The following is a 24,740-nucleotide window of genomic DNA, read 5'->3' as shown; positions in this document are numbered from 1 at the left end:
CATTGATTGATGTCCATGATACATCTGTCTCTTGTTCCTGGGTGCGTTATCTGTGCAGAACAAGATTGAGCAGCTTTCACATTCTCTGTAGCATTTGATTATTTTTCAGTAATCCTCTGCTATCTGAGAATATTGCTCTGTTCATGAACAGTAATCCCTAGAACTCCTTCCTGTCTTCTTGTCAGGGATTTTTCTAATAAAAACAGATACCGTTTATTTACGTATTTATAAGTTATTTACCAAATACCTTCTTAAATATGTATGTAGCTTTTGATCAGGCATGGAAATAACATCACCAGTAGTAAGTACCCCAGCTCACGGAATCCTCTCAAAATGCTAATAATTGTATTTAGTCATTTTGGTCTGAAAAATTATATTGTAGTAGTCCATATTTGTATTCATTTTCTCTTGCCAAGAAACTTCTGACACTTTTCTCTTTTCCTTGATATTTACCTTCATGTGTTTTCCTAAAAAGCTGTTTTTCTTTATCCTTACAGTCATTGCCTGAAGATGAAGGCCATACTAGGACACTTGACACAGCAAAAGAAATGGAGGTGATTTTATTTTACACTTTACGAGAAATATTTAAATGGAAAATAAGGGGAGTAAGAGAAGTCTTGAGAATGGGAAGGCCTATTGGGTAAGAAGTAAAATGGGTTAGTGAGTAGAGTTGTGAGGGCCTAGCTGAAATGGCAAATCATAAATGCATATCAGTGCCAAGTTACACTATTATACAGTTTCTCCACCACAAGTTTTTAGCCCATATGTAGGCAGAGAAATCAGGTGGATCAATGGAGTTGGAGTTGGAGAGCCACACCATAGTATAAATGGAACCATTCACTTTTGATTGCTTAATATCTGGGTTGATCTATTCCCAAAAAGCAATGTTGAGGTTATGGAAACTCTGAGTCTTAACGATTCTGAAAATAAAAACTCCACCTTTTTTTTTTTTTCTTTGAGACGGAGTCCCACTTTGTCACCCAGGCTGGAGTGTAGTGGCGCGATCTTGGCTCACTGCAACCTCTGCCTCCTGGGTTTAAGCAGTTCTCTTGCTTCAGCCTCCTGAGTAGCTGTGATTACAGGTGCCTGCCACCATGCCCAGCTAAATTTTTTTTTTTTTTTTTTTTTTTTTTTTTTTTTTTAGTGGAGACAGGGTTTCACTATGTTGGCCAGGCTGGTTTCAAACTCCTAACCGCAGGTGATCCTCCCACCTCGGCCTCCCAAAGTGCTAGGATTACAGGCGTGAGCCACTGCACTGGGCCGGCTCTATCCTTTTTAAGATTTTGTTTCTCTCATGCAATACTGACAGCCTAGTTTGGGGGCCTGGAGAAGACCCAGGAAGTGTGTCAATAGGAATGCAAGTATATGGACTAGACGGACTGAAATAGTCTTTGAATCTCGAAAACACAAGGCATTGTCATCACCAAAAGCTCTTCACAGTTTAAGCAACGATAAGGCTCTCATTACTTCATCTTTAGAATAGTTGCCATACTAAACAAATGATACAAATTGTATGAGATACACCATTACATTTCACAGAAGTGTGGATTTATTGAATACCTGTTTTTGCCAAGATTTGGGAATAGCATTTTAAAAGGGTGTTCTGGAAATTCATTTTCTGTAAGCATCAAAATTAGGACTCCATAGTAAATAGGTAGAGTAACTTTGCCTGTAAATACACACCATCTTAGTAATTTCTAGTTAGCACTGCTGTGGCTTAGCAAACTCCAGTAATTGCCTGTTTTTCCTTTTGAAGCAGATTACAGAAGTAGAGCCACCAGGGCGTTTGGACTCCAGTACTCAAGACAGGCTCATAGCGCTGAAAGCTGTAACAAATTTTGGCGTTCCAGTTGAAGTTTTTGACTCTGAAGGTGAGTGTCTCCAGAGGGTTTGATTGAAAAACTGCATGATGTAGGCAGTCAAGATTTCATGTCTCATAAGTACAGATTAATATAGCCATTCACCACAGGAAGATCTTGGCTTACCAAGTTAAATGAATGGGTATAGTGTGTTGATTTCATTTCAAGGGGATTACTCTTTTGAAGGGAGAAGGCTAACCAATAATTAGCAAAGCCCTAGAGCCTAGGAGTCAGTTTATTACACAAGATCAAACACAAGTGTGTCTGTTTTCTTCCGTGTGTTCTTTTTCTTACCACACAGAAGCTGAAATATTCCAGAAGAAACTTGATGAGACCACCAGATTGCTCAGGGAACTCCAGGAAGCCCAGAATGAACGTTTGAGCACCAGACCCCCTCCCAACATGATCTGTCTCTTGGGTCCCTCATACAGAGAAATGCATCTTGGTATGTTTTGCCTCCCATAAGAGGAGAGTCACGGGATGCTTCAAAGAAAAAACTTCTGAGTACAGTGGTAATGGCACTATAGAGTAATGCTGATGTGAATCCCAGGGACAGTTGTGTTTTGGTTTTGTTTGTTTTGTTTTGTGTTTTGCATTTGTACATTTACTGTTCTTTGGGATGCCTCTGTCTAAAGGAACCATGTTTCAGTATCTGGAACTATCTTTGTTTTTCTTGTTAGCTGAACAAGTGACCAATAATCTTAAAGAACTTGCACAGCAAGTAACTCCAGGTGATATTGTAAGCACGTATGGAGTTCGAAAAGCAATGGGGATTTCCATTCCTTCCGCCGCCATGGAAAACAACTTTGTGGATTTGACAGAAGGTACGTGCCCTATTTTCTCTGGGAAAGTGGAAAGCTGTAGTGACTACAGTCATCCCTCAGTGTCTGCCCGAGATTGGTTCCAGGACCCCAGATTTGGTATCTACCCCACAAGGATACCAAAATCTGTAGATGCTCAAGTCCCTAACATAAAATGTATTTGCATATACCCTACGCACAACCTCCAGTATACTTTAAATCATCTCTAGATTACTTATATACTTCGTAGAATGTAGTTAATATACTGTATTTTTTTTTTCATTGTATTTTTTTAATTGGATTTTTTCCCCAAGTATTTGTGATTAGCAGTTGGTTGAATCTGCAGACGTGTGGAACCCGTGGCTAAGAAGGGCCAACTATAAAAGGAACATTAGTCTTCTCCCTTCAAATAACACTTGAAAGGTTTTGTCTGTTTTTAATGTATAAAACTATTCTTAGTTTTCCTTTTATCTTGTCTAAAGAATTAATAAAGATTTCCTGTGTGCAGAAGAGCCACAATAATAGCCTGATAATGCGCCTAGTGTTCAACCTTGGATGTGGTAAAGAATGGCTCTCAGCAGTTACAGTTCTGGATGGCAGCTTGACCTTCATGTCCCCTTTTTAATTAAAAGGTAAAAACAATGTTGAATTAAGTGATGTCTTTTTCTTTCAGATATTGAAGAACCTAAAAAGACGGATGTTGCTGAGTGTGGACCTGGTGGAAGTTGAGGCTGCCTGGTATTTGATTATATATTATGTACATACTTTTTCATTCTTAACTTAGAAATGCTTTTCAGAAGATATTAAATATTTGTAAATTGTGTTTTTAATTAAACTTTGGAACAGTGAATTTGAGTGTTCCAGAGGTTGGACTTGTATTAGGTAATAAAGCTGGACCTGGGACTCATCTTGGTGGTGTATACAGAAAGGAGCCCGTGTGAGGAAGGAACGTGCTTGGGGCTGTTGCCATACCTGCACAGCATTCTTTCAAAATAGTGCCTGCCCATGCTTCTTCCTTATGTCCCACAGACAGGACCTTCACTAAGAAACGTTCTTAAAATGGCCCCATCCAGTGAGATTTTCCATTATACGAACATACTTGAAATAATTTTACAATTTACTAGTGTGGTTCTGCCCCTGCATACCCAATGGGAATGATGCACTTGTATGGGTAATTAGGCATCTCCCACCCTCCCCCAACAAAAGCACACTGGGAGTTTTATAGCAGGGTCACATGGCTAGTGTTTTTTGTTTTTTTCCATTTTTTAAAGAGGAGTTACTAGTACTATAGCAAAGTAATAAGCCAAATAAGATAAACTAAGTCATCCTTGAATACATCAGGTAGTTACCAGATTACCAAAAGGTGACATTTCTATTTACTGTTTATCTGAAATACAAAGGTCAAGTACCCAAGCAGTTGAACTCTTAAGTAGGAGACCACAAAATGCATGGCCCCCTTTTATCAGCAAGCTGAGATAAATGGTGATTTTTCTGAATCTGTCTAGAACCTGTTATACATAAGGGAAAAAGGATGGAGATAGCCTTGTTCAGTGAACAAATTAAGTTTGAAGGCCCTTATACAATCCTTCTATAAATCACCCAGGCAGGAAGCCATTTGATTTCCATTTTCCTGACTTTGAAAATTAGTATTTAGGAAGAACAAGTAGGGTAAAGGAAAATTAATTCCCCCAAAAGACTCAAAATCTTATGCTAAAAGAGTCAAATTTTCAAGTTGTTTTAGAGACTACTTTTAATCTCTAGTGAGTTCCTGAGGACCAAGAAAATACTTAAATTTAAAATACCTTCGGATATTTGAGTTTTTTAAATTGCTAATTTAATATGTATAAAAAGCAGCTAAACACTGGTACTTTATAAAAATGAAACAGCATTTTGAAACAAATGTTACAGATCTATAAATACTCATTATATAGAATAAACCCTAGTTATTTGCATGCACCACCTCAAATCATGTTTCTTTACATTGACCTATTATATACACAGAGTATGCAGTGGTTAATGATCTTCTCTTCTGTTCGGAAATTTCCTCAATAAGGCAGAAAACTTCAGGTATTATTTTCACCAGTTAGGAGAAATTGTAAGGAAGTCCTTGACCCATAGAGAAGGTCACTGTTAGATACTTGTTTCTGTCATAAAACAGAAACCAGTAAAGAAATAATTTGGTAATTTAAAAACAGGTTCATAAAAAGAAAATACCTGCAGGTAATTTTTATGGTCAGTTATATTCTATAACCTGAACACTGAAAACTAAAAACTGACAAACTATTATTATCTGAGCACAGCACATGCTTTAATAGGAAATAAAAATGCATGAATGGTAATCAGTTATTTGTTAAAGTCCCAACTGGGGTTTCTGTTACTGAAGAAAAAAACAACTTAAATATTGCAAGAGTACAAATAAGCTGACCTCAGAGAGGCCCAGTGCACTGATGTGTTTCCATGTTATATTAGCAACAGAAACCTTCCTGACTTCCCAGGAGAGCCCCCGCTGGGCAGCCCTGGTCACAGCTAGATCTTGCGAGCACAGATTTCAGTATAGTATTCATGTGAAACCAACCCTTCATGTAAAAAGTTGGTGTGTAAAAAAGGCAATTTAAGCGAGGCTAATTGCCCTTACCAGCATTGTTGCCATGAAATTCCTTTATACAGCAAGTTCCTCTGTTCACACTGATTCCAGTTATGTGCAGTACATCAGAGCTGTCACTAGTCCACCCAGCACCTTTGTGCAAATTAGAATACGCCTGCCCTTCCTCGGGCTGATAAAGCCACACATGACACAGCACAGGCAGGCAGGCTCAATTTTCGTCCCCTCCACTGCCACCCCCACACTTAGCTGTACTCTAATTTGCAGCCAGGGGGCAACTCATCCCAGGACCCCAACAAGTCCGGTCAGTCACCCAGTCTGCAACCCTGTATAATCTTGTAAAGGCTCCTGTATGCAAGACTTTCTGTAGAACTTAACGGGGTTCATGGTGACATCTAGCTAAGAATCCCTGCTATATAGGGAAACTGAGTACTTTAGAAATCCTGGCGATGCTCTAGTGATGAGGCCACTGGTTAAGTCTTTTGGTTATGAAGTCCCTTCAGAAAAAGGCACGGGCAGTTTTGTTATTTCTCACCCTGTTACAGTTAGGTTGACTTTCAATTCCTTGGAAAGTTGAAGCACTGGTAAGACACATCCCCAAAACCTGGCTTTTTGCATTTGCCTTGACTCGTGCAGTTTCAGAGCAAGAACGGCTCAGCATTTGTGAGGGGGCGGGCTTCCCAGATCCAGGAGCCTGTGCACGCACCCATGCCGAGTAGATCCTTGTAGTTTTGAAGCTCTCCAAAGTTAGCTGTGAAGACTAAAGGAAAGGAGAGATGCACTCACAGGTTGTCCAACTTATCTCTAAACAGACTTCATTCCTTTCCAGTAAGAAAAGTAAGATACAGTTGAAGGACGGCAGGGGAGAACGCAAAGATGCGTGAGTGATCAAGGAAGAGCTGAAAGGCCGCACCTTTCTAGGCACCTCTCTCCAGAATGCTTGCCTCACGAGCTGCCTCATTCAAAGGCAAGGCTCCGCTGCTCCCTGCCTTCTTGCTGTGACCACATTCCTCAGGACTCAACCCCCACAGCCAGCTGACCCCATAAGCTGACACCGGACAGTAGTCCTCCCTACATGTCAGTGGTTAAAAAGGCAGAGCATCCACTGGGAAGAAGAGATTTCTGTCTACTAGCTAAGAAGTCATTCAAAAGGATAAAACCCCCATTAATGTATTCATTTGAAACAAACATACCAGACAAGGCAAAAAGTAACAGTGCTAATTAGGTGTGTTTCTCTACTGTTTGAAACCGTTTACAGATGTAAAACACCCCTTTCAGCTTCATTTACCAGAATGCGGCTGTGAGAAAGACTCTCATTGCTGGGCCCACCAGGGAGAGGGAGTCTCCAATCCGTGCCAGACAGCTCAGCTTACTCCCCCTTGGTGTCTAGAAAAACAGACCTCACTTTTGCATGCCCACAGGCCAATGAGGTGGGCGTCTGTTTTCATCATGTGCTAAAGTCGCCTCCATAGCACCTCAGGGAACAAAGATCTCAAAGTCAGCCCTGAACCAGTGAACATTCTCCAGCTTGCCTGGAAACTGTTACAGACCGGGCACAGAGGTTCTGGCCTCCCCTGCGCACAATGGCTCAGTGGCTGCTTTGAGCCAGAATCTGGTGCTGCATGTGTCTGAGAAATCCTTCAGTGGGGGTCCAAAAAAGCCAACATGCACAGCCATCTGCCAGGAGGCGGCCACACCCTCTGCATGCCTCTGGGATTGGCGTGGGGTGGAGTCTTCTCCTGGGCTTGCTTCAGGGAAGGAGATTGGCTTCCCAGCCTTTTCAGAACCCAGCAGGAGCCCTCAGTTCAGCCCCAGCCCCTGAAACTTGGCAGTGTCCGTACAGACAAAGTAAGTTCTCAGCTCGCCTTTGCCTTTGACATTGATCAGGCCACGGCATTCGCAAGAGTACCCGAGGCTCTGGAGGATGGTGCAGGTCTCCTCGGTAACCTGAAAAGGAAGAAGACCTGTGTCTTCAGAGGCGGGAAGAACACCTGTCATGGTAGGGACAGATAGAGACCGCCCAGGCACGCAGCCTGCCTTCCCCGGAGACTGTGATAGCTAGAACCCTAGACCATGGCTGCTGGTTGAGACAGCAGCTCTTAAGCCCAAGTCCTCTCACTTCTGGGGAAGATCCTTTCCCCTCAGTTACCTGCTTCCCCGATGGGTCTTTACCTGGATTTTCCCAAGTTCTCCGGTGCTCTCCATTCGGCTGGCCACGTTGACTGTGTTTCCCCAGATGTCATACTGAGGTTTTCGGGCCCCAATCACTCCAGCAATCACAGGCCCATGGTTTATGCCTAAAGATGATGTTTACAGTTAGCCAAGCATGCAGGCAAAGCCTCGGCTTCTGTCCTTAGGGGAGGCCAGAGAATCCATACCCCAGTACAGGATGCGGGGACAAAACAACTAGAGTGAAGGCTGGCTTGTTTCTCAGAGTCACCATGATGCAGTCGGGCTTGGGGTGTGAGGAGGGCATTCCCCGGCCAGCTCTTTTTCAGATTCAGAAGCCAGAAGTCTGGGTTTGATGTTAACACTTGTATCTGCTACTCTCCGTTTTAACAAAGGCCTGGCTTTGAGCGCAGGCCCACAACCATTTAGGTTTAGTAACTTTGCTTCCTTCTCTGTATTTTAAGGTTACCTGTTTACAGTCAATAATTTTGGTTCTCCGTTTTTTGTAGTTACATATTATTAAAACTCTCAATGGTAACTATATGCTAACTATATGCTTATGCAAAACGTCAGAATAATTGTCCAACTGCTGAGCTTGTCAGATCAGAGGGATTCTCAAACCTTTCATAATAGATGGCGAGGTGCAGCTGTGCTGCACAGACTGGGTGCGCTGGCCTAGAGGCAGGGGCTCCCCACGCCCCTACCGCCCGGGCTCACCGACGCGGAGGCGGAAGGAGTTGAAGGAGTGCCTGTTGATGCCGTCCAGCTTGCTCATCAGGGCGATGCTGAACTCCACCATGACGCCAATGTGGGCGTGCTGCCGCTCCAGCTCCTGTGGGACAGGCTGTGGGTCAGATCCTTGCATCTCCAGAGCCCCCAGACATAGTGGGCCTGGCGCGCCACTCTTGTTGAGGATCCCCACCCCTAAAATCCTGGCAGAGCCCTACAAGCACCTGGGCCCCTCCCCCTCCCCCAGGACAGGATATGGACACACCCTTTAGGTAAGGTGACAGGTCACCTTTAAGTGAGGGCAGTCGGCTGAATTATCCCTCTTGGGCTTGAGTACCTGGTTCTCGTGCCCTGAGGCGACACTGAGCCCTGCAGCTGCCATGTATGTGCTGCCGATGGTCTTGATCTTCTCCACGCCGCTGAACTTGGGCTTCAGCAGGAGCTGCAGGTGAGAAGGAAGCGGTGAAGCAGCTGCCACTCCACAGCCACAGCCAGGCTGCCCCCACTCCTCAGGAAGGGTGTGGGGTTCCCTCCACCCATCGCCGCCTCTCGTACACACGTCTCACGCTGCCTTGCCAGCTGAGCGCATGACTAAGCATGGTGAGGACATGGCCCTTGGCGGCTCCTGCTCTTCCTGTCGTCTCCGTCCCCACACTGTCTCCCTCTTCCCTTCCATCTGTGTCTGCACAGAGCAAACACGGCATTATCTACACAGGAATGTAGATTCTTTGTCTCCAGCAAATAATTCAACCCAAACTGATTTCCTCTGAATCGGCTTGGTTGGTAGCGTGGGCTTAGTTGGAAATGAAGCTATTCTAAAGGGCCTGAGTCTAATCTTAGCAAGCTGCCCATCACAGAGAAGATGCCAACGAAATATTTGCTGCATAAAACAGAATGAAAAAGAAATGTGTACCTTCATATTCTGTGTAATGTATATTCCCCCCAGGGGGGCCATGGTGCTTTTTTTTTTTTGAGACAGAGTTGTGAACTGTTGCCCAGGCTGGAGTGGAGTGGCGTGATCCCAGCTCACTGCAACCTCTGCCTCCCGGGTTCAAGTGATTTTCCTGCCTCAGCCTCCCAAGTAGCTGGGATTATAGGCACGTGCACTACCAAGCCCAGCTAATTTTCTGTATTTTCAGTAGAGATAGGGTTTCACCATGTTGGCCAGGCTGGTCTCGAAGTCCTGGCCTCAAGTGTTCCACCCACCTCAGCCTCCCAAAGTGCTGGGATTATAGACCACCTTGCCCAGCCCTGTGTCACATTTTTAAATTGGGTTTTAGAATGGCAGGTGCCGCCGCCCTTCCCTCCCCAGCATGGGTTGGGACTGCTGCACAGGGCTGGGCTAGAGGCTGTACCTCGTCGAAGTCGGCAATGATCTCATTGAGCAGGCGCAGGCACTCCAGCCCTTCTTTGTTGACATCGCACTCTGTGTAGAACACTTTGAAGTCCGGCACGGAGGCAAACATGACACAGACGCAGTCATAGGACTGATGGTACCAGTCCTGGATGGGAAGAAACCGGACCTTACGCCACTTCACCTCTTGAGGGGATGGGAAGAGTGGCAAGGCCTCAGGAGCAGATGGCACTGAACTGCCCAGCCCAGCTTTCGGGGGGTTGGGAGGAAGGTGGGCTGCATGAGGTTCATCTGGCAGCTGTTACCAGGTGATTAAGAATCGGGTGGCCAGGGAGGGTCAGGCTCAGGTTGGTTTTTTGCTCACAGAAGCACCATGGGTGTTTCCATGTACACATGGGGTAAGAACCTCTGCAGTAGTGGAGGGTAACAGTTGGAGGTCTTCGTTCTCACTGGGCCTCTGTTTCCTATCTAGAAAACTTGCTACACAGAACTGGTAGAAGTACAGACATTTTCATCAACACAGAATGTCCAGATCACAAACCGCTGAACACACATTTCATCCTCGCCACAAGCCTGTGGGGAAGTGCTGTCAGCCCATTTTACAGAGGTGAAAACCAAGGCCCAGGAAAACAAGGTGCCTTGTCCACAACCACACTTGAGCCCAGGTCCTTGACCCCAGACCTGTTCTCTCACAGCTGATCCCATACATTGTTGCCTGGGCATCCCGGTGAGGCCAAGACCTGAGGAAGCCAAGCTCGGTGTGCACTCCAACTCCACACCTTCACCCTATGGACTGCGCCTGGACCCTCCGCCTCCCTGCCTCCGCCCCAGCCCCTTCTCAGCACACCTCGTTTAACTTGTCACCGATAAAGTGGGCAGCCACGTGGGCTGGCAGGACGTTCTCCAGAAGAAGGCGGTTCACGTTCTCCATGGTCTCAAACTCCTCGTGCTCCTTCTTGAACTTCTTCTTCCATAGACAGTCCAGGCGGCAGTAATAGTCAATCTGCAAACGGCACGAACATAAGTGCCCTGTCCGCAGGCGAGCAGGGGCCATGCTGCTGTGCATCTCCTAGCCGGGTCTGTCTGTCCCTGGTGTCCTTGGAGCCTCTGGCCAGGGGACCAGTGCTTTCCTGGCAGGACTCTGGTCTTTGCTGCTGCTCCACACGAGCCCACCCCACCCCATCTCCAGATGGAGGTGAGGAAAAGCAGGCAGAGCTTGGGTGGGGGGGCCAGCCTCCATACCTGTCTGGAGAGCGTGAGCAGGGTGATGTAGAACAGGACCAGGTAGAAATTGGTCATGGTCTTCAGGTCCCTCCAGGAACAGCTAGGGGTGCCGCTGGATATGAAGGGAGGCCCAAGTCGCTCCCAGCACTCACCACCCCAACCCATCGAGTCATGCTCTCCAGGTGCCACGCACACCCAGGGGAAAGGGGGAAATGGATTCTAATGGGGTGGGTGGAAAACTAGACAACTCTGGGGTATTGATAAAGGGAGGAGGGGCGAGGTGGGCAGGGAGGTGGGGGAGCCCTCATGGGAAAGACCTGATCTCACCCCTGAATGACCAGAATCAGCCGTGATGAGGGCCTGAAGGGAGCCCAGAGCTCCTGGTGAGCCAGGGTCAGTGGCAGGCGGGGTGGGGTGGATGGGTGGCATAAGGATTTTGCAGGTGCGGGGCAGACCCACAGGAGCAGATTCTGTTCTGGGTCCCAGGCTTCCAGCTTTTTTGTTTAGGGGGACCAGGTCCACTCCTTAATCCACTTGGGACCCAGAACCCCTAGAACCACACACCCCAGCCCTGCCAGCGCCTCAGGTATCACCACCTGTCTAGGAAGAGACGGAAGCAACTGCTCCTTCCAGAACTCGAGACCCAGGACATGGCCCTGAGAGGCGCAGAGCTAGAGCTGCAGCCACCTTCCCTCCCCACCACTAGACTGGCTTGGAAACAGGGTGACCCGGTGGCCTCTGTCAGACCAGAGACTCCTAAAGAACCTGCCGGTGAATCGAATTCCTCGGCTCTGAGCGCTGGAGACCTGGGACCTGGGCAACCGTCAGTCCCAACTGTGAGATGAAAGCCAGGCCATCTGCCAGCCCCACCCTGCAAGGTGCCCACTCCCTATGAACACAGAAGCCCCTTGGTGTGAGCAGGCACCAGGTGAACAGGCCACCATGGGGACGGGGATGGGCGGGGCCCCACCTGGTGGTACCATTGGGCTCGGTGAGGTTGCCCAGGCCTTGGCCGCAGCAGTCCCACTGCCAGCATGGGGAGAGGTTGAAGAGCACCAGGTAGGCCACCAGGGCCACTGTCAGCAGCACAACCTTTGGTTCCAGGCTCATCCTCAGGAAGACGGAGCAGGCGATGAAGCCCAGGACACAGCTGCAGGTATAGTACTGAGGGGTGGGGTGTCACTCAGGACAGAGCCACCCCACCACCTACTCTCGCCTCAGGCCCAGCACATACCCCAGAGCTCCACTCCCCAGCACCTCAGCATCACCCTCTTGCCTTACCACCTCCCTTCTCAACAAAAAACAATGAGACCTAAGAGTGTCCATTGTTCTGTTGTTTTTACTGTAGTTTTATTTCTTATGAAGTGTGCTCATTTAAAGGGGAGAAAACATAGTATGCAGATGCTCTGGATATGACAGACCACGGTCAAGGTCAAGGCCGGAGCATGCATGCATCCAAGTTGCCTCCCTGAGTTTTTGTGAGCTTACCCTTCCAAAGGACCTCTGCCCTGCTCAAGATTGTGCTGTGGCTCCCCAGCCCCCAGAATAAAGACCACGCTCTTCACCCCGGCATTCTTGCACCTCCCAATCTGGATCAAGCCTGCCCCTGGCTCAATATCCCGGTTCTTCCCACTCCCTCCCCAGGAGCCAACCCACCCAAAACCCCACTGCTCCCAACACACGCCTCGGCTTTTTCCCCACACCATCCCCTGTCCCAGAACCTTTCTGCTCTTTAGAGCACTGCCACCCTCTGAAGCTGCAGAGTCTGCTGTCTGCAAGGGCCTCCAGGCAGAGACCTTGACCTCTGCCATCAGCCTGCCTGAGACTGCCCTGGCACCACCACCTAATGAAACCCCTCCCTGAGCTGCAAATACTCGTGTATAAAACAGCGGCAGGCCTGTCAGAGAGGAAGTACCCTGACCCGGAGATCCCCACAAGGCCAGATGCTCCCCTCACTCCCTGCCCGCCCACACAGCCTAGATCAAGCCTGCCAAGGCCAGGACTCCTCACTCCCTTGGGCCAGAGTCCAGCTGGGCCCATGGGGCCCTGCTTTCCCAGCTCTGCAGGAGAGGCTGGTCTCAGCCTCCACGTGCTGTGCTCTCAGGGGTCAGCACCCATGCTTTGAGGGTCCGAACTGCACCCCCGGCGGCAGCAGCCCCACTCTGAGTGAGGCCACGGAGCCGGGCCCAATGCACTCACCGGGAGGGGCTCGCACAGGGCTCTGGTCTTGCTGCTCGCAGCTGGTAGGCCTGTCTCGTTGCCAACAGGCAGCTCTGGGAAAGGCATCAGGGGCTGCAGAGGAGACGGGTCCCCATCAGAGTTAGTCCAGGGACAGGAACACTGGAACCTGCCCAGGCCATGCAAGGTGGGCCCCAGGCAATCATGAGTGTCACAGCAGCCTGAGGTTTCACGTTGGGCTCAGCTCTGAGCATGGCTCAAGCCACCGTGCCGACACCCCACAGCAGCCATCGGGTTCACAGGGCAGAGGGGCTAGGAGATGAGGGCACAGTCACCCCCAGAAGAGCAGCGGCCAGGGGGTGGGGCCGGGACCAACATTTTTAACCTCCCCAGTGACCCTGAGGGAGGTGGTCACAGTAACACATTCCAAAAACCCAGGGTCCAGGGCAGAGAGGTGAGAGAGGCCCTAACCTGGGATGCGGGGTCCAAGAGGCGGGTAGACAAGTGTCCCACAGGCTGCTTTCTGCAGCACTGAGCCTCTGAGCACCAGCAGAGGAGCAAGGGTTCATCCCCGAGAGGAGAAACTGAGTCTCAGAAGGGCCATGAAGAATGAATGGGGTGTCAGGATGTGGTGGCTCAAAGCATCCCATCCTCCTGGGGCTGGCCACACAAGCTCTCTGGGCCCCCAGAGTCCTCATTTGAAAACCCAAAGGTGAGGAGCCCTGAGTCTGCAAAGAGGAACCCCCAACGGCCACCTGCTGAGCTTGGGGGAGAGGTCAACCAGAGGCAGCTTTTAAGGCCACACTGTAGGCATCCCAAATCTGGAGGTCTCCCTCTACCCAGGAGGCCTGCCTCCCCACCCCAGGACCCACCAGGTTGACGATAGCCACAGTGAGCAGGCTGCCGATGGTCAGGATGGCCAGGGTCAGCCTCAGCAGGGGCTGCGTCTCCACCCTCTCGGAGATAGTGCAGAGTGTCCCCCGGGCTGGGCACCACCTCTGTGGGGTAACAGGGTCAAGTCACCCACAGCCAACAGCCTGGGCAAGGAGGGCTGGTTGCAGGCAGCCTGGGGAGGGGTCCCTCAGAAGAAGCCTCCAGGGCACTCAGGAAATTGTCCCTGAGGCAGGAGAGATGGGCACCCAACCTTGACCAGAGCAGGGGCTCAGCCCGGCCAAGCTCACCAGGGAGGACTCCTGGGCAGGCGTCCCAAGGCAGGGAGAGAGGGTCCAGGGGGCCAGAGCTCCCTACTTACCGAGAACTTGGTGGCAAAGCACAGGCCCAGTACCAGCCCCAGTACACAGGCCACCAGCCCAAAGGACACACCCAGTGCCGCCGTCCTGGAGAGGAGGGAAGAACTTCAGTTCTGCCTCGGGCCTTCTGCCCAGGACCACTACCCCCACCAATCCTCTGGCTCACAGCCACCTGTCCCCACCCCACCTGGTATTCTGCCCACAGCAAAGGGGACCTGTGAAAACTGTGGCCCAGCTGCCCCATGGGCAACTCACAGGGCCCGGCCAGACCATGAAGATTGAGGTCAAGACCATGGCACTCTTTTTGGTCCAAGTGTGTAAGAAATGAGCAATGTCTGCTGCCTTTAGACTCAGAAAAAATACAGTCAAAACGTGTTCCCTATTATGTCTTCTTTTTTTTTTTTTTTTTTTTTTTTTTTTTTTTTGAGATGGAGTCTCAATCTGTCACCCAGGCTGGAGTGCAGTGGCGTGATCTCGGCTCACTGTAAGCTCCGCCTCCCAGATTCATTCCATTCTCCTGCCTCAGCCTCAGCCTCCCAAGTAGCTGGCATTACAGGCGCCTGCCACCACGCCCGGCTAATTTTTGTATTTTTGGCAGAGACGGGGTTTCACCATGTTGGCCAGGCTGCTCTCAAACCCCTGACCTCGAGTGATTCGCCCCTCAGCCTCCCAAAGTGCTGGGATTACAGGCGTGAGTCACCGCGTCCAGCCTCCCTATTATGTCTTTATTAAGCATAGCCAAAACCACAATCCTGATCGATGCTTCGGCCTAACTGCTCTTCTAGAAAGCACCAAGTAGCTGACCATAGATACCCCTTCCCTCTGATTTCACCCCCATCCGTATACCCCACCAGCAGGGCCCTAGAGCCAGAAGCATGAATCTCAGTGACTTTTGGATAAATCATTAACTCTCTGTGCCTCAATTTCCCTGTATATAAGAGAGAAAGGATGGTGCCTACAGTTTTCAGAGTCTATCCTCCTAGCACTCCAAACACCTAAGGCAAGGGCTGCCAACCAAAATGCCTGCAGGCCACACATATGACAGGTGACTGAGGGGAGAGACGTTAGGGAGTAGGGAGGCCTGTGGCAGAAAACACACATTCTATTAAAAAGAAGTGTTGGTAACTCAAGGTGTGCAGCCACAACCTCTGGTCCAGTTGCTGGGACCCCAGCAGCCGACCCCTTCCAGCCCAAATCATGCAGCTCCTTGCAGGTTCTCTGGTGGGTCCTGCCATGGTCGGTCACCTTCCAGCCTGGATCCCAGCAGGCTGGACCCCCACACTCCTCCCCACAACTGACCTGGGCATGAGCAGGACGTGGACGAGCAGGATGCAGACAAAAATCAGGCCGGCGCAGGCAAAGTCGTGGCGGGCCCGGGGGATGGGTGCCAGGCGGTACTGGGGGCAACAGGGACTGTGAGGGGTGGCCACCTGCAGTGCCACTTGCCCACCCCGCCTCCAGTGAATCAGCTTTAAAAAAACACCTCCTTGCTGGGACAGTGGCTCACACTTGTAATCCCAGCACTTTGGGAGCCAAGGAAGAAGGATCACTTGAGCCCAGAAGTTTGAGACCAGCCTGGTCAACATAGTGAGACCCTATCTCTATTTCTAAAATAAATAAATTAAAACCCTCCCACCCTCCCGGAGTTCCAGGTGATGTGACACTTGGTAAGTTTCATTTGTTCCCATTCTCCGCTTTTTCCTATTTGAAGACAATGCCTTCCCCTCCCCTACGCCACCCGTCTCTCTCTTTGCAAGGTCCCTGCAGAGCTCATGGCCCCAGGTACATGGATAGGAGCCAAGTCTGAGCTTCCGGGGCTGTCCTCGCCTCAAGCCAAGAAGCTGGCAGGTAGGGAGACCACCCCACCCCCACCCAGGTGCCATTGTGGGATCACAGCCCCAGAAGGGTTCCTGCTGCACTGCTGCAGAGAAGGAAAGCAGGCTCGGCGGCCCGGCCACACCAGCCACACCCTGCAGGTCACTTGGCCAGCAAGACCTGCCAGGCAGGTTTCCTCGTGACCTCACCTAGGAAGCCCCCAACTCAGGGAGCCCCACAAGAGGAAGTACTCCCAAATTTGGACTCTGGGTGCCACTTCCTCAGGCTGAGGAGGGAGAGGGGTACCCCTGGAGCACCAAGGGCCAGGACTGTCCTCTCTGACAGGCCACACCTGAAGCTGGGGACAGGCTCTGAAGCCTCTGAGAGCCAGTTTCCTGTGTGAAGTGGTACAGCAGCACCCCTGGGCTGGCCGTGTGACGGTTAAATTGTATAATGTGGGTGCCGAGGATGCTGCCGGAACTCAGAAGGCACTCAGGAAAGAAATGGTCGTTATCAGTACAAAAAGCTCGTAGCAGCAAGTCAGGACAGTGATAACTGAGTTTTGGGTTCTCGTCTCATTGCAAGGCCAGTGCCGTCAGCCTGAGGCATCCATGGCAGGATCTGCTAAGGCTTTGCACTGGACGGAGCAAAAGTCTTGAAGACCCATGGAGGCAAATCTCTGATGGCGCATTTGGGTCATGGAATGAGGCTGACAGGAGAGAGCGCCAGGCTGGTGCTGCACTGGCCCCGCCCCCACCCCCACCTGGGAGCAGCGGTGGATTCTCAGTGCCCCTCCCCTAGCCGGTCTTGGGAATGCAGGCTGCCCCATGACCTGTGCCTCCCACCCCACCCCAAGCCTGGAGACCCTGTCCCTCTGTGGGGGAGGCTGCTGGGGGTCCTCACCTCGCGCTCAAAGCCCTTCTCCAGGAAGATGGACCCGAAGGTGTAGAAGTCGTCAGACTTGGAGCAGCAGGGCCTGTGGGCGGGGGCAGCTGTGGTGAGATGGGAGCTGGGAAGGGGTCCATTCCCTCGGGAGGTGGCAGCAGGCAGGGGGAAGGAACAAGACTGGGCCACCAGGCATGGGGCATGAGGTGGGTGTGCCCACATAGGGGACCCCTATCCAAGGGGGAGAGGAGATGGGGGTGGACAGAGGTCTCAGGCCTCACCTCGTGGAGCTGAGCCCCTCGATGGCTGACAGCATCTCGTCATCGTACGAATCGTCCTCCGACCGCCCCTTGGGGGACATGCTCCTGGAATCAGATACCAACAACAGGATGGGCACAGGGACCATCTCCAACTCTCCCAGAGGAGGGCGTGGGCGTGGGCGTGGCCACCAGTGCGGTCCCAGAACCTCGTGTGGGATGGTGAAGGAATGGGTGGGTCCCACTGAGGCCCAGAGAGGGCAAGTGAGGACCCAGCATCGTCCAGCATGGCCCAACTGGCCAGCAGCCCAGCCACATGCAGAGGGCAGACCCGAGCCCCAGTCCAAGGCGTCTTCAGCTACACCCCCGGGGTTGGCATGGAGACCAGAACACCCACAGGCATCTCCTTCCCTTCCACCGACTCCACTGACCCCGCCAGGGCACCACACAACAGGTGCTCCATCAAGGCCATGTAGAAGGGCCAGGAGCCAGGAAACTCTGGTTCCTAGAAATGCTTTGACCCAAGCCCTGGCCAACTTCACAGAGGTCCTGGGCTGGGCCTTGCGGAGCTGCCCACTGGACAGAGGCTGGTCAGGGCAGCCTGCTTGGAGGAGGTGGCTGCAGCAGGACTTGCCAGGATGGCAGGGCACGCACCTGTCTGGGGTCCGGCGGTGGCGCTGGGGAATGCTCTGAAAGGGAAGGGAGGAAAGGATACAGTCATTCCCCAGAACACTGGGCCCTGAAGGCCACTGCTGGGCCAGGTGCAGCCCCTCCAGCACTTGATACACAGGACAAGGTGTCGGGGTCATCCAAGCCACAGACATCCTGACTACAACTGAGCATGGTCCAGGCACCAAGGAAGACAGGGATGTTCCTGGCCATCCTGGCGTAGTCTCCAAATGCCTTTGCTTCCTCTCCAGCCCCAGGAGGTAGGGCAGAGGCTGTGGCCATTTTACAGATGGGGACAGTGAGGCTGAGAGGGTAGGAGATCTTTAGCACTCACTCTCCTGCCCCTGGCTTGGGGCCCCAATCCCTGGCTCTCTGGGTGGGAGGGGGACCTACCTTAGGCCTCCGCCCATTGGGGACGGGGGTCTCGCCACTGCTCACGCTCTCGCGGTGGTTGAGATGCGCAAAGGGTCGCGCTGCCCCCCAGGACTCGAGGTACCGGGTCATGCGCACTGACGCCCGCATCTTCAGGGCCGCATCCCCCTTGGGTCTGTGGAGGTGTTGGCTGGGCGGGGGTGGCTGCTGGCTCTGGGGGCAGACATGGACACAGGCCTGTGCCACCTCCTCCCCTCTCGGCCCAGGAAGGGGCCGCCACTCCCATCCGGCTCTCCCTGAAGTGTGACACCACCCTGAGCCCATGAAAAAATAAACAGCAAAGAAGTTGCTCAATCCGCAGTCCCCTTGGAGAGTGGCTGCCCTTGGGGACTGGCCAGCCAAAGCCTGGTGCACACTGAGGCCAGGCCATAGGGGGTCGCAGCTCGGCGCCCTGGCCTTGCCCCAGGCGGAGAAGAGGCTAGCGCGTACCCACCACGGTACCCAACCCCACTCCCTGCTCTGCCTCCCCAAGGAGAGAGGCAGGGTTCGGGTCCCAAGCCCGAAGCCCCACTGCCCTTGAGGCTCCTTGGAACCAGAGAGTCCCTGGGGTCTGAGCACCCATCAGCCCCTCCCCAGGAGGCGCCTGGGGAAGCCACAGGCATCCTAGCCTGCCCTCCCACGTGTGGCCGGCGCGCGTTCGCTCCATCCTAGCCCGCCCTCCCACGTGTGGCCGGCGCGCGTTCGCTCCATCCTAGCCCGCCCTCCCAAGTGTGGCCGGCGCGCGCTCGCTCCTTCCTGTGGGAAGCGGCCAGGAGGAAGAGGGGCACTGGCCGCCCCAAGAAATGACCAAGCCAGAGGCCAGCCAACCCCCAAGGCAGCGATCCAGAGAGTTCCACTTGTGTGGCCCCCAACCGCAGATGGCACAGGGCCATGTCCTGCCACGTGCCTGCGAGACCCAGCCTTATGCTGGACACTCAGTAGCTCAGCCAGGCCCTGAATGCATGGCCAGCCCTACCCGCCAACCCCCTCATGCCACAGACCCGAGACCCCCCTGAGCCAAGAACAGCTGCCTGCAGCCTTCCTCAGTTGGGGCAGCCAGACAGGACTGGAAAAGGGGCAGGGAAGAGAAAGACCCAAAGGCCACCAGAGATGAGCTTAAGCCGGCTCCAGGTCTGCTGAGTCCTTAGCCCCTGAAACATTCCCCTGCCTCCAGAAGTCCTGTCTCCTAGGGCCCCGCAAACACCCCGTGGACAAGCCTCCACAACTACAAACACTCACTAAGCCACAGCTCAGCTTTCCTGGAAACCTCTTGCCTCCTTTTGGGATAGAAACATTTTTAAGTCCTTAGCCACGTCTATCTGCCTAGCCATGGGAGCCATGTGGAATTTGGCCTTGGTGAGTGTCCCGGAGCAGGAAGAGCTCGCTGGCCCTGTGGTGAGCAACCTGGTGGGGGTGGGTGCATTTCTCTGTCCCCTCGTCCATTGTGGCAACTCTGCCTACACAGTGCCCAGCCGTTCAAGTTCAAGGTCACTGGCACTCAGCAGAGAATCCAGACACCCTAGCCCCCTGAGAAACAAATAAAAAGCAGAAATAAATAAAAATCAGATTCCTCAGTTCTGAGCAAACACATCCTACTCAGAATGGGCGTGGCATTGGTATGAGCCCCATGGGGGCACCTGCAGCCACATCCAGTCCACAGGAGCCCACCTTGCCCCAGTCAGGTCATACAGCAATGGTGAGGCAAAGCCCATAGAAGCCAGTGCAGAAAATCTACCTCCGTGTCAAAAACAGGAGCTACAGACAAGTTCCCTGCACACAGGAGGGATGTCCCAAAGGTAGGAAAAATGCAGGGTGCTCGACCATGGGGCCCGCCACTGCCACCTTAGCATGAAGGGTCGGGGAACTCGCAGTTCACTCTGTGTCCATGAAAATCCCTGTGGAGGGAATACAAGAAACTCACTGCACAGGTCCCCTCTGAGGAGATGTGCCGGCTGGGGACAAGGACTCTTTCTACAACATGCCCTTCACACCTTTTGAACTTCAACTGCGTGGATGAATAAAGTTAAACAAAAACTTTTGCCAGATAAATACAGATACAAGCTGCCAGATAAATACAGCTGCCCAGTTGAGTACTGCGTGCAACACTTATGCGAAACATGATTCACGGTTATCTGAAATGCAAGTCTGCCCAGGCAGCCTGCAGTTTTCTCTGCTCCACCTGGCAGCCTGCGGGGGTAGATTTTGGAGCCTCCTAGGTGAGGAGCGCTGCTTCATTCATTCAAGGGCTATCTGAGCACCAGCTTCGAGCTGGGCACCCATCTCAGCACGGGGTGGGGGGCTGCAGCCTGGAGAGGAGGAGACCCCCGGCATGGCACTCACGCTGACAACAGACAAGGAAAATGGATAAACAAGCAAGGGCATTAGGGACGGAGGGAGGAGTGCTTTGGGTGCAGGGACCTACGGGTGCCACCAGCCTGGTAGTGGAAGGGCAGGAGGAGACCAGGTGGGGTGAGGGGAACAGGAGAGCAGGGGAGGGGCTTGGAGGGGCGAGGCCAGGGCCAGGATACAGGGCAAGGATCGCTGCCCTATTCTAGGAGGGTGGTGGCGCAGGACACAGGTACTGGGAGGGGTTTTCCCAGATGCTGGCTCAGTATGGATGGCGCAGCACTGGGGGTGCTGGGGGCAGAGTGAGGCCAGCAGATGTGTAGGGAGGCTCACAGGCCAGCCCTTGGGCCCCCAGGGTCTGGCAGTCGGGCCAGCCCCAAGGCACATTCAGGACCAGAGTGAAAGGAGCCACTCGCTGGCTGGGCCGACATTCTTGAGCAAGCCTCAAGGATGATTCACAGAGTAGTGGCCAGACATGCCAGACTCCCTCGAGCAGGCCAGGGGTGGGCAGCAGACAGGCCGAGGTGGACCCCACCTGGCCAGGGCAGTGGAACTGCCTCCCCCACTACGGGGCCCTGGAGCCACCAGGGGACCTGCGGTCAGCACCCAGGACACTCAGAGGCTCCTGCCCAGTGGCTCCCAGGCCACTCCCTGCTTTCCTGAGTCTCATCCAAAGCTTGTTTCGAAAGTGTGTCTCTCAGAAATCTGCGAGATTAGTAACCACCTCATGGAAAATAAACCAAGAGCGACGATAATTCATAGAATGCTGTGACGTGCCGGGCGCGCCGCAAGGGCCTCGCTCAGATTAGCTCCTTCTGGTGGGGCAGGTGCTGTTTTCCCATCACACAGAGAAGAATGGAGGCCCAGGGAGTGACTACTCAGTGCCTAGAACGTGCCTGGGAACAGGGAGCTCACTCCTGCCCAGCCAGGACCCTTCCCCACCTCTCCCTCCATGGGGGTCTCCCCCGAGGTGCAGGCCAGGCTTCCCAGGGCCCCTCCAGCCCCTCCGGGTCCCCCCCAGCTGCGGCCTCCGAGCCCTCGTACCCGGGGGTCGATGACCAGGTAGGTGCGGATGTTCATCTCCTTGAGGTAGGGGTCCCGCTGCTGCCCGTGCCCATCCTCCACCTCGTACGCCTTGTCCAGGTGCTTCAGTGTCGCCTCCGTGATGTGCACCCGGCTGCGGGAGACCCAAGTCAGGCAGAGCCTCGGAGCCCAGAGAGGGCTGGCATCCACCCAGGGACGTGCAGCAGGCAGGCCCGGACCCCAGGCCAGCTTTTCTGCATTCATCCCTCCCTCCACACCTGACAACCCCCCAACCTACCGCAGAACCCTCCATCCACAGCCAGCCCCAGGCCTCTGGCCCTGCCGCTGCCCAGCCCAGCCTCACCCGGGGACTCCGGCTGCCTCCATCCGGTTGGCCAGGGACACATCGTGGGACCATACGTCATACTGCCACTTGCGCAGCCCGATGACCCCGCACAGCACGTTCCCCGAGTGTATGCCCACACGCATGTTGATGTCCACGCCCGTGGCCTCCCGCACCTGCCTGGGGCAGAGTGGCCCAGTCACCCCAGCCCTGCCTAAGCCCTGGGACAGGCTGAAGCTCCCAGGTGTGGGGTGGGTACCGGACAGGGTGTGGGGACAGGGCAGGCTCAGCCCACGGGAGAGAATGTTCTCAGCCTGATGCGGCTTCCTCTTTAGGAGGAGCTGAGTGCCCGTCCCCGGGAGCACACAAGTAGGTGTGGCCACACCTGACCTCAGGGGTTAGGTAGGAAGGAGGAGGAATTCCAACTAGTCACTACAGCCCATGTTGATGGACCCAAAATACCATCACTGGGTGTTTTCCCTGCCCAGCAGCACTGGCTGGGTTTTAAAAGTTTACTGGGGGCCGGGCGTGGTAGCTCATGCCTGTAATCCCAGCACTGTGGGAGGCTGAGGCAGGCAGATCACCTGAGGTCAGGAGTTTGAGACCAGTCTGGCCAATATGGTGAAACCCTGACTCTACTAAAAATATAAAAATTAGCTGGGCGTGGTGGCAGGCGCCTGTAGTCCCAGCTACTTGGGAAGCTGAGACAGGAGAATCGCTTGAACCCAGGAGGCAGAGGTTGTGGTGAACCAAGATGCACTCTGGGCAACAGAGCGAGACTCTGTCTCAAATAAATAAATAAGTTTAAGTTTACTGGGGTCTACAGAGGGGGTCCAGGAACCACCCAAAACCTAGCATAGACAAGGAACACAGGGCCCAGACCATGGGTACCTTCTATGCACCCCCCACCAGTCCCTGGGAAGCAGGGGCCCTAGGAGCTGTTGGCACCACTGAGAACAGGAGCGGAGCCCCACAGGAGAGCTTCCCTGGGGCACAGGGGACCCCAAGACAGGAACAGAGCCTGAGTCCCCATAACAAGTGGCACCATGTGTCCACCAACAAGGCTGGGCACTGACCAAGCCTTCCAGGGTCAGAGCCAGAGGCACATGAGAGCCTGTACAACCTCCACCTGTTACAGGACAGGGGCCGGCCTGAGGTCACGCAGGCAGTGGTGCAGGGCCAGGCCCCTCCAGCTCTGCCCAGGCTTCTTTCTGGCAACACCAGCCACCTGTGGCTGGACTTCAGGAGGACAGTCTGGAACAGGGACTGATGCCTGGGACCGGCAGCCCCACCAGGCCCTGCTCTGCCCCACACTGGTCAGCCTGGCTGGGCCTGCCTGGCCCTCTCCCCATACAGCCCTCTCAGCAAGTTCCTGCCACAGACCCCGGCTGCTCAGAGCCGCAGCGGACCTGGAGGAGAGCTGGGGGTCTCCCCGCAGCCTCAGGACCAAGCCTGACTCCAGGATCTTCACTGGGGGGCAGCAAGCAGATGGAGCCTTGGAGTCGATCCCTGGGTCTGAAAGGTCCCCCGGCTGCCTGCCCTGAAGCCTCCTGCTGTTGCTAAGACCCCAGCCTTGAGGGGAGCGGATCTCACTGCCCTGACCTCACATTACCCAGCTCTGAGCTCCGGAGATGCTTTCTGGGACTCAGAGTCACAGGCAGCACCACGGGGAGGGACGCAAACAGATGAGGTCTGAATCCTCCAGCAGGTTGGGTGGTCCAGGCAAGCTGATTTCATCCCCCATCCCCCGAGCCTCAGTTTCCCCATTGGTGACATGGGAATGACAAATACCCTACCATGCCCAGGAGGGTCTGCCATGGGGCAGGACCCAGTGCCTGGGCCTGCCCAGGACCTACTTGATGGCCTGGCACATGTCCAGCCCCATCTTCACACAGTTCCGGGCGTGAGTGGGCAGCGACACGGGCAGGCCCGATACACAGTAGTAGCAGTCACCAAGGATCTTGATCCGCATGCACTCGTTGGCCTGCAGGGTAAGGGAGGGGCCTGGTCACTGGAAGGTCTGGGGCCGGGACCTCTCACGACAGCCGCCTCCCCCGACCCTCCAGGGTGCGCCCGGCTCTCTCCTGCTTGGGGGCTTGCCTCCTGGGGTCCAGCCACCAGGAGCCACTTCTGGGCCTGGCAAAAGGCTTAGCAACATGGGAGCCTCCCCAGGAGGAATCACCAGGCAAGCACCAGAGGTGAACACAAGTGTTCCTAAGGGCCTCGGGCAGGGCTCTGCCTTGGTTTCATTTGCCCAGGTAATGTTTGAATGCCTACTGAGTACCCGGCCCCAGGCCAGGCAAGGGGACACAGCAGTGAACAAAATAGACGAAAATCTCTGCAGCCACAGAGCTTGCACGCAGGCAGGAGGGGTGGGCACTAAACTAAAAAGACAAAAACAAAGCAGTGTGCCCCTCTTAGTGACCGCACTAAGGAGAAAACCAAGGCACAGGAGGGAGGTGATGTTCCCAGGAAGCCAGTGAAGACCTCTCAGAGAAGGAATCAGAATCATTTGAGCTAAGACCCTGAGGAACCGCGAGAGCCGGCCATGCCAGTCTCTGCAGGGAGAGTGCTCAGGGACTCACAGGAGCTGGGGAAGAGACAGTGAGGCAGCCAGGAGGCTGCAGGAGTGGGGAGTGAGGACAGAGGTCACAGGTGCACACCAAGGCGTCAGCAGGTTTCAAGGTCACCCAAGCAGTGGCTGTGCTGACAGGGCTTAGGGGTGGGGAGGAAAGATACCAATGCAAAGAGGAAAGAGGGATGGGGAAGGCGGAGACAGAGAGGGGCGAGGCCGGGGACTCAAAGGAAAAGGCCCAGGGAGGGAAG

The 24,740-nt window shown here is 53.5% G+C and overlaps 2 protein-coding genes across 13 annotated transcripts in view; one reads left to right on the top strand and one right to left on the bottom strand.

The window, feature by feature from the left end:
• Positions 1-7,965, top strand: part of BRD7 (bromodomain containing 7) — a 55,198-nt gene extending 47,233 nt beyond the window's left edge. Inside the window, exons 13-18 of one of the 6 annotated variants that reach the window (XM_077985625.1) lie at positions 498-554; positions 1,760-1,871; positions 2,161-2,304; positions 2,540-2,683; positions 3,333-3,397; positions 6,091-7,965. In XM_077985625.1, the coding sequence (XP_077841751.1) occupies positions 498-554; positions 1,760-1,871; positions 2,161-2,304; positions 2,540-2,683; positions 3,333-3,388 (513 nt within the window). In that variant the 3' untranslated portion in view covers positions 3,389-3,397; positions 6,091-7,965. Of the gene's footprint in view, positions 1-497; positions 555-1,756; positions 1,872-2,160; positions 2,305-2,539; positions 2,684-3,332 lie in introns of all 6 variants that reach the window. The other 5 variants (XM_077985626.1, XM_015126104.3, XM_015126103.3 and 2 more) reach the window with 5 other exon arrangements.
• ADCY7 (adenylate cyclase 7) overlaps positions 4,946-24,740 on the bottom strand; it is a 72,851-nt gene continuing 53,056 nt past the window's right edge. For all 7 annotated transcript variants that reach the window (XM_015126101.3, XM_077985621.1, XM_015126098.3 and 4 more), the window contains 19 exons: positions 23,771-23,898; positions 21,936-22,094; positions 21,593-21,725; positions 18,185-18,376; positions 17,777-17,811; positions 17,147-17,230; positions 16,884-16,956; positions 15,465-15,562; positions 14,168-14,252; positions 13,788-13,913; positions 12,937-13,029; positions 11,708-11,901; positions 10,756-10,849; positions 10,361-10,516; positions 9,515-9,661; positions 8,497-8,601; positions 8,148-8,262; positions 7,434-7,558; positions 4,946-7,208 (listed from right to left, as the gene is read on the bottom strand). In XM_015126101.3, coding sequence (XP_014981587.2) covers positions 7,062-7,208; positions 7,434-7,558; positions 8,148-8,262; positions 8,497-8,601; positions 9,515-9,661; positions 10,361-10,516; positions 10,756-10,849; positions 11,708-11,901; positions 12,937-13,029; positions 13,788-13,913; positions 14,168-14,252; positions 15,465-15,562; positions 16,884-16,956; positions 17,147-17,230; positions 17,777-17,811; positions 18,185-18,376; positions 21,593-21,725; positions 21,936-22,094; positions 23,771-23,898 — 2,289 coding nt within the window. In that variant the 3' untranslated portion in view covers positions 4,946-7,061. The remainder of the gene's footprint in view (positions 7,209-7,433; positions 7,559-8,147; positions 8,263-8,496; positions 8,602-9,514; positions 9,662-10,360; positions 10,517-10,755; positions 10,850-11,707; positions 11,902-12,936; positions 13,030-13,787; positions 13,914-14,167; positions 14,253-15,464; positions 15,563-16,883; positions 16,957-17,146; positions 17,231-17,776; positions 17,812-18,184; positions 18,377-21,592; positions 21,726-21,935; positions 22,095-23,770; positions 23,899-24,740) is intronic.

This window comes from Macaca mulatta, chromosome 20 (assembly GCF_049350105.2).
Source record: "Macaca mulatta isolate MMU2019108-1 chromosome 20, T2T-MMU8v2.0, whole genome shotgun sequence".
Classification (NCBI taxonomy): Eukaryota; Metazoa; Chordata; class Mammalia; order Primates; family Cercopithecidae; genus Macaca; species Macaca mulatta.
This window is presented reverse-complemented; position numbering and strand designations above follow the sequence as displayed.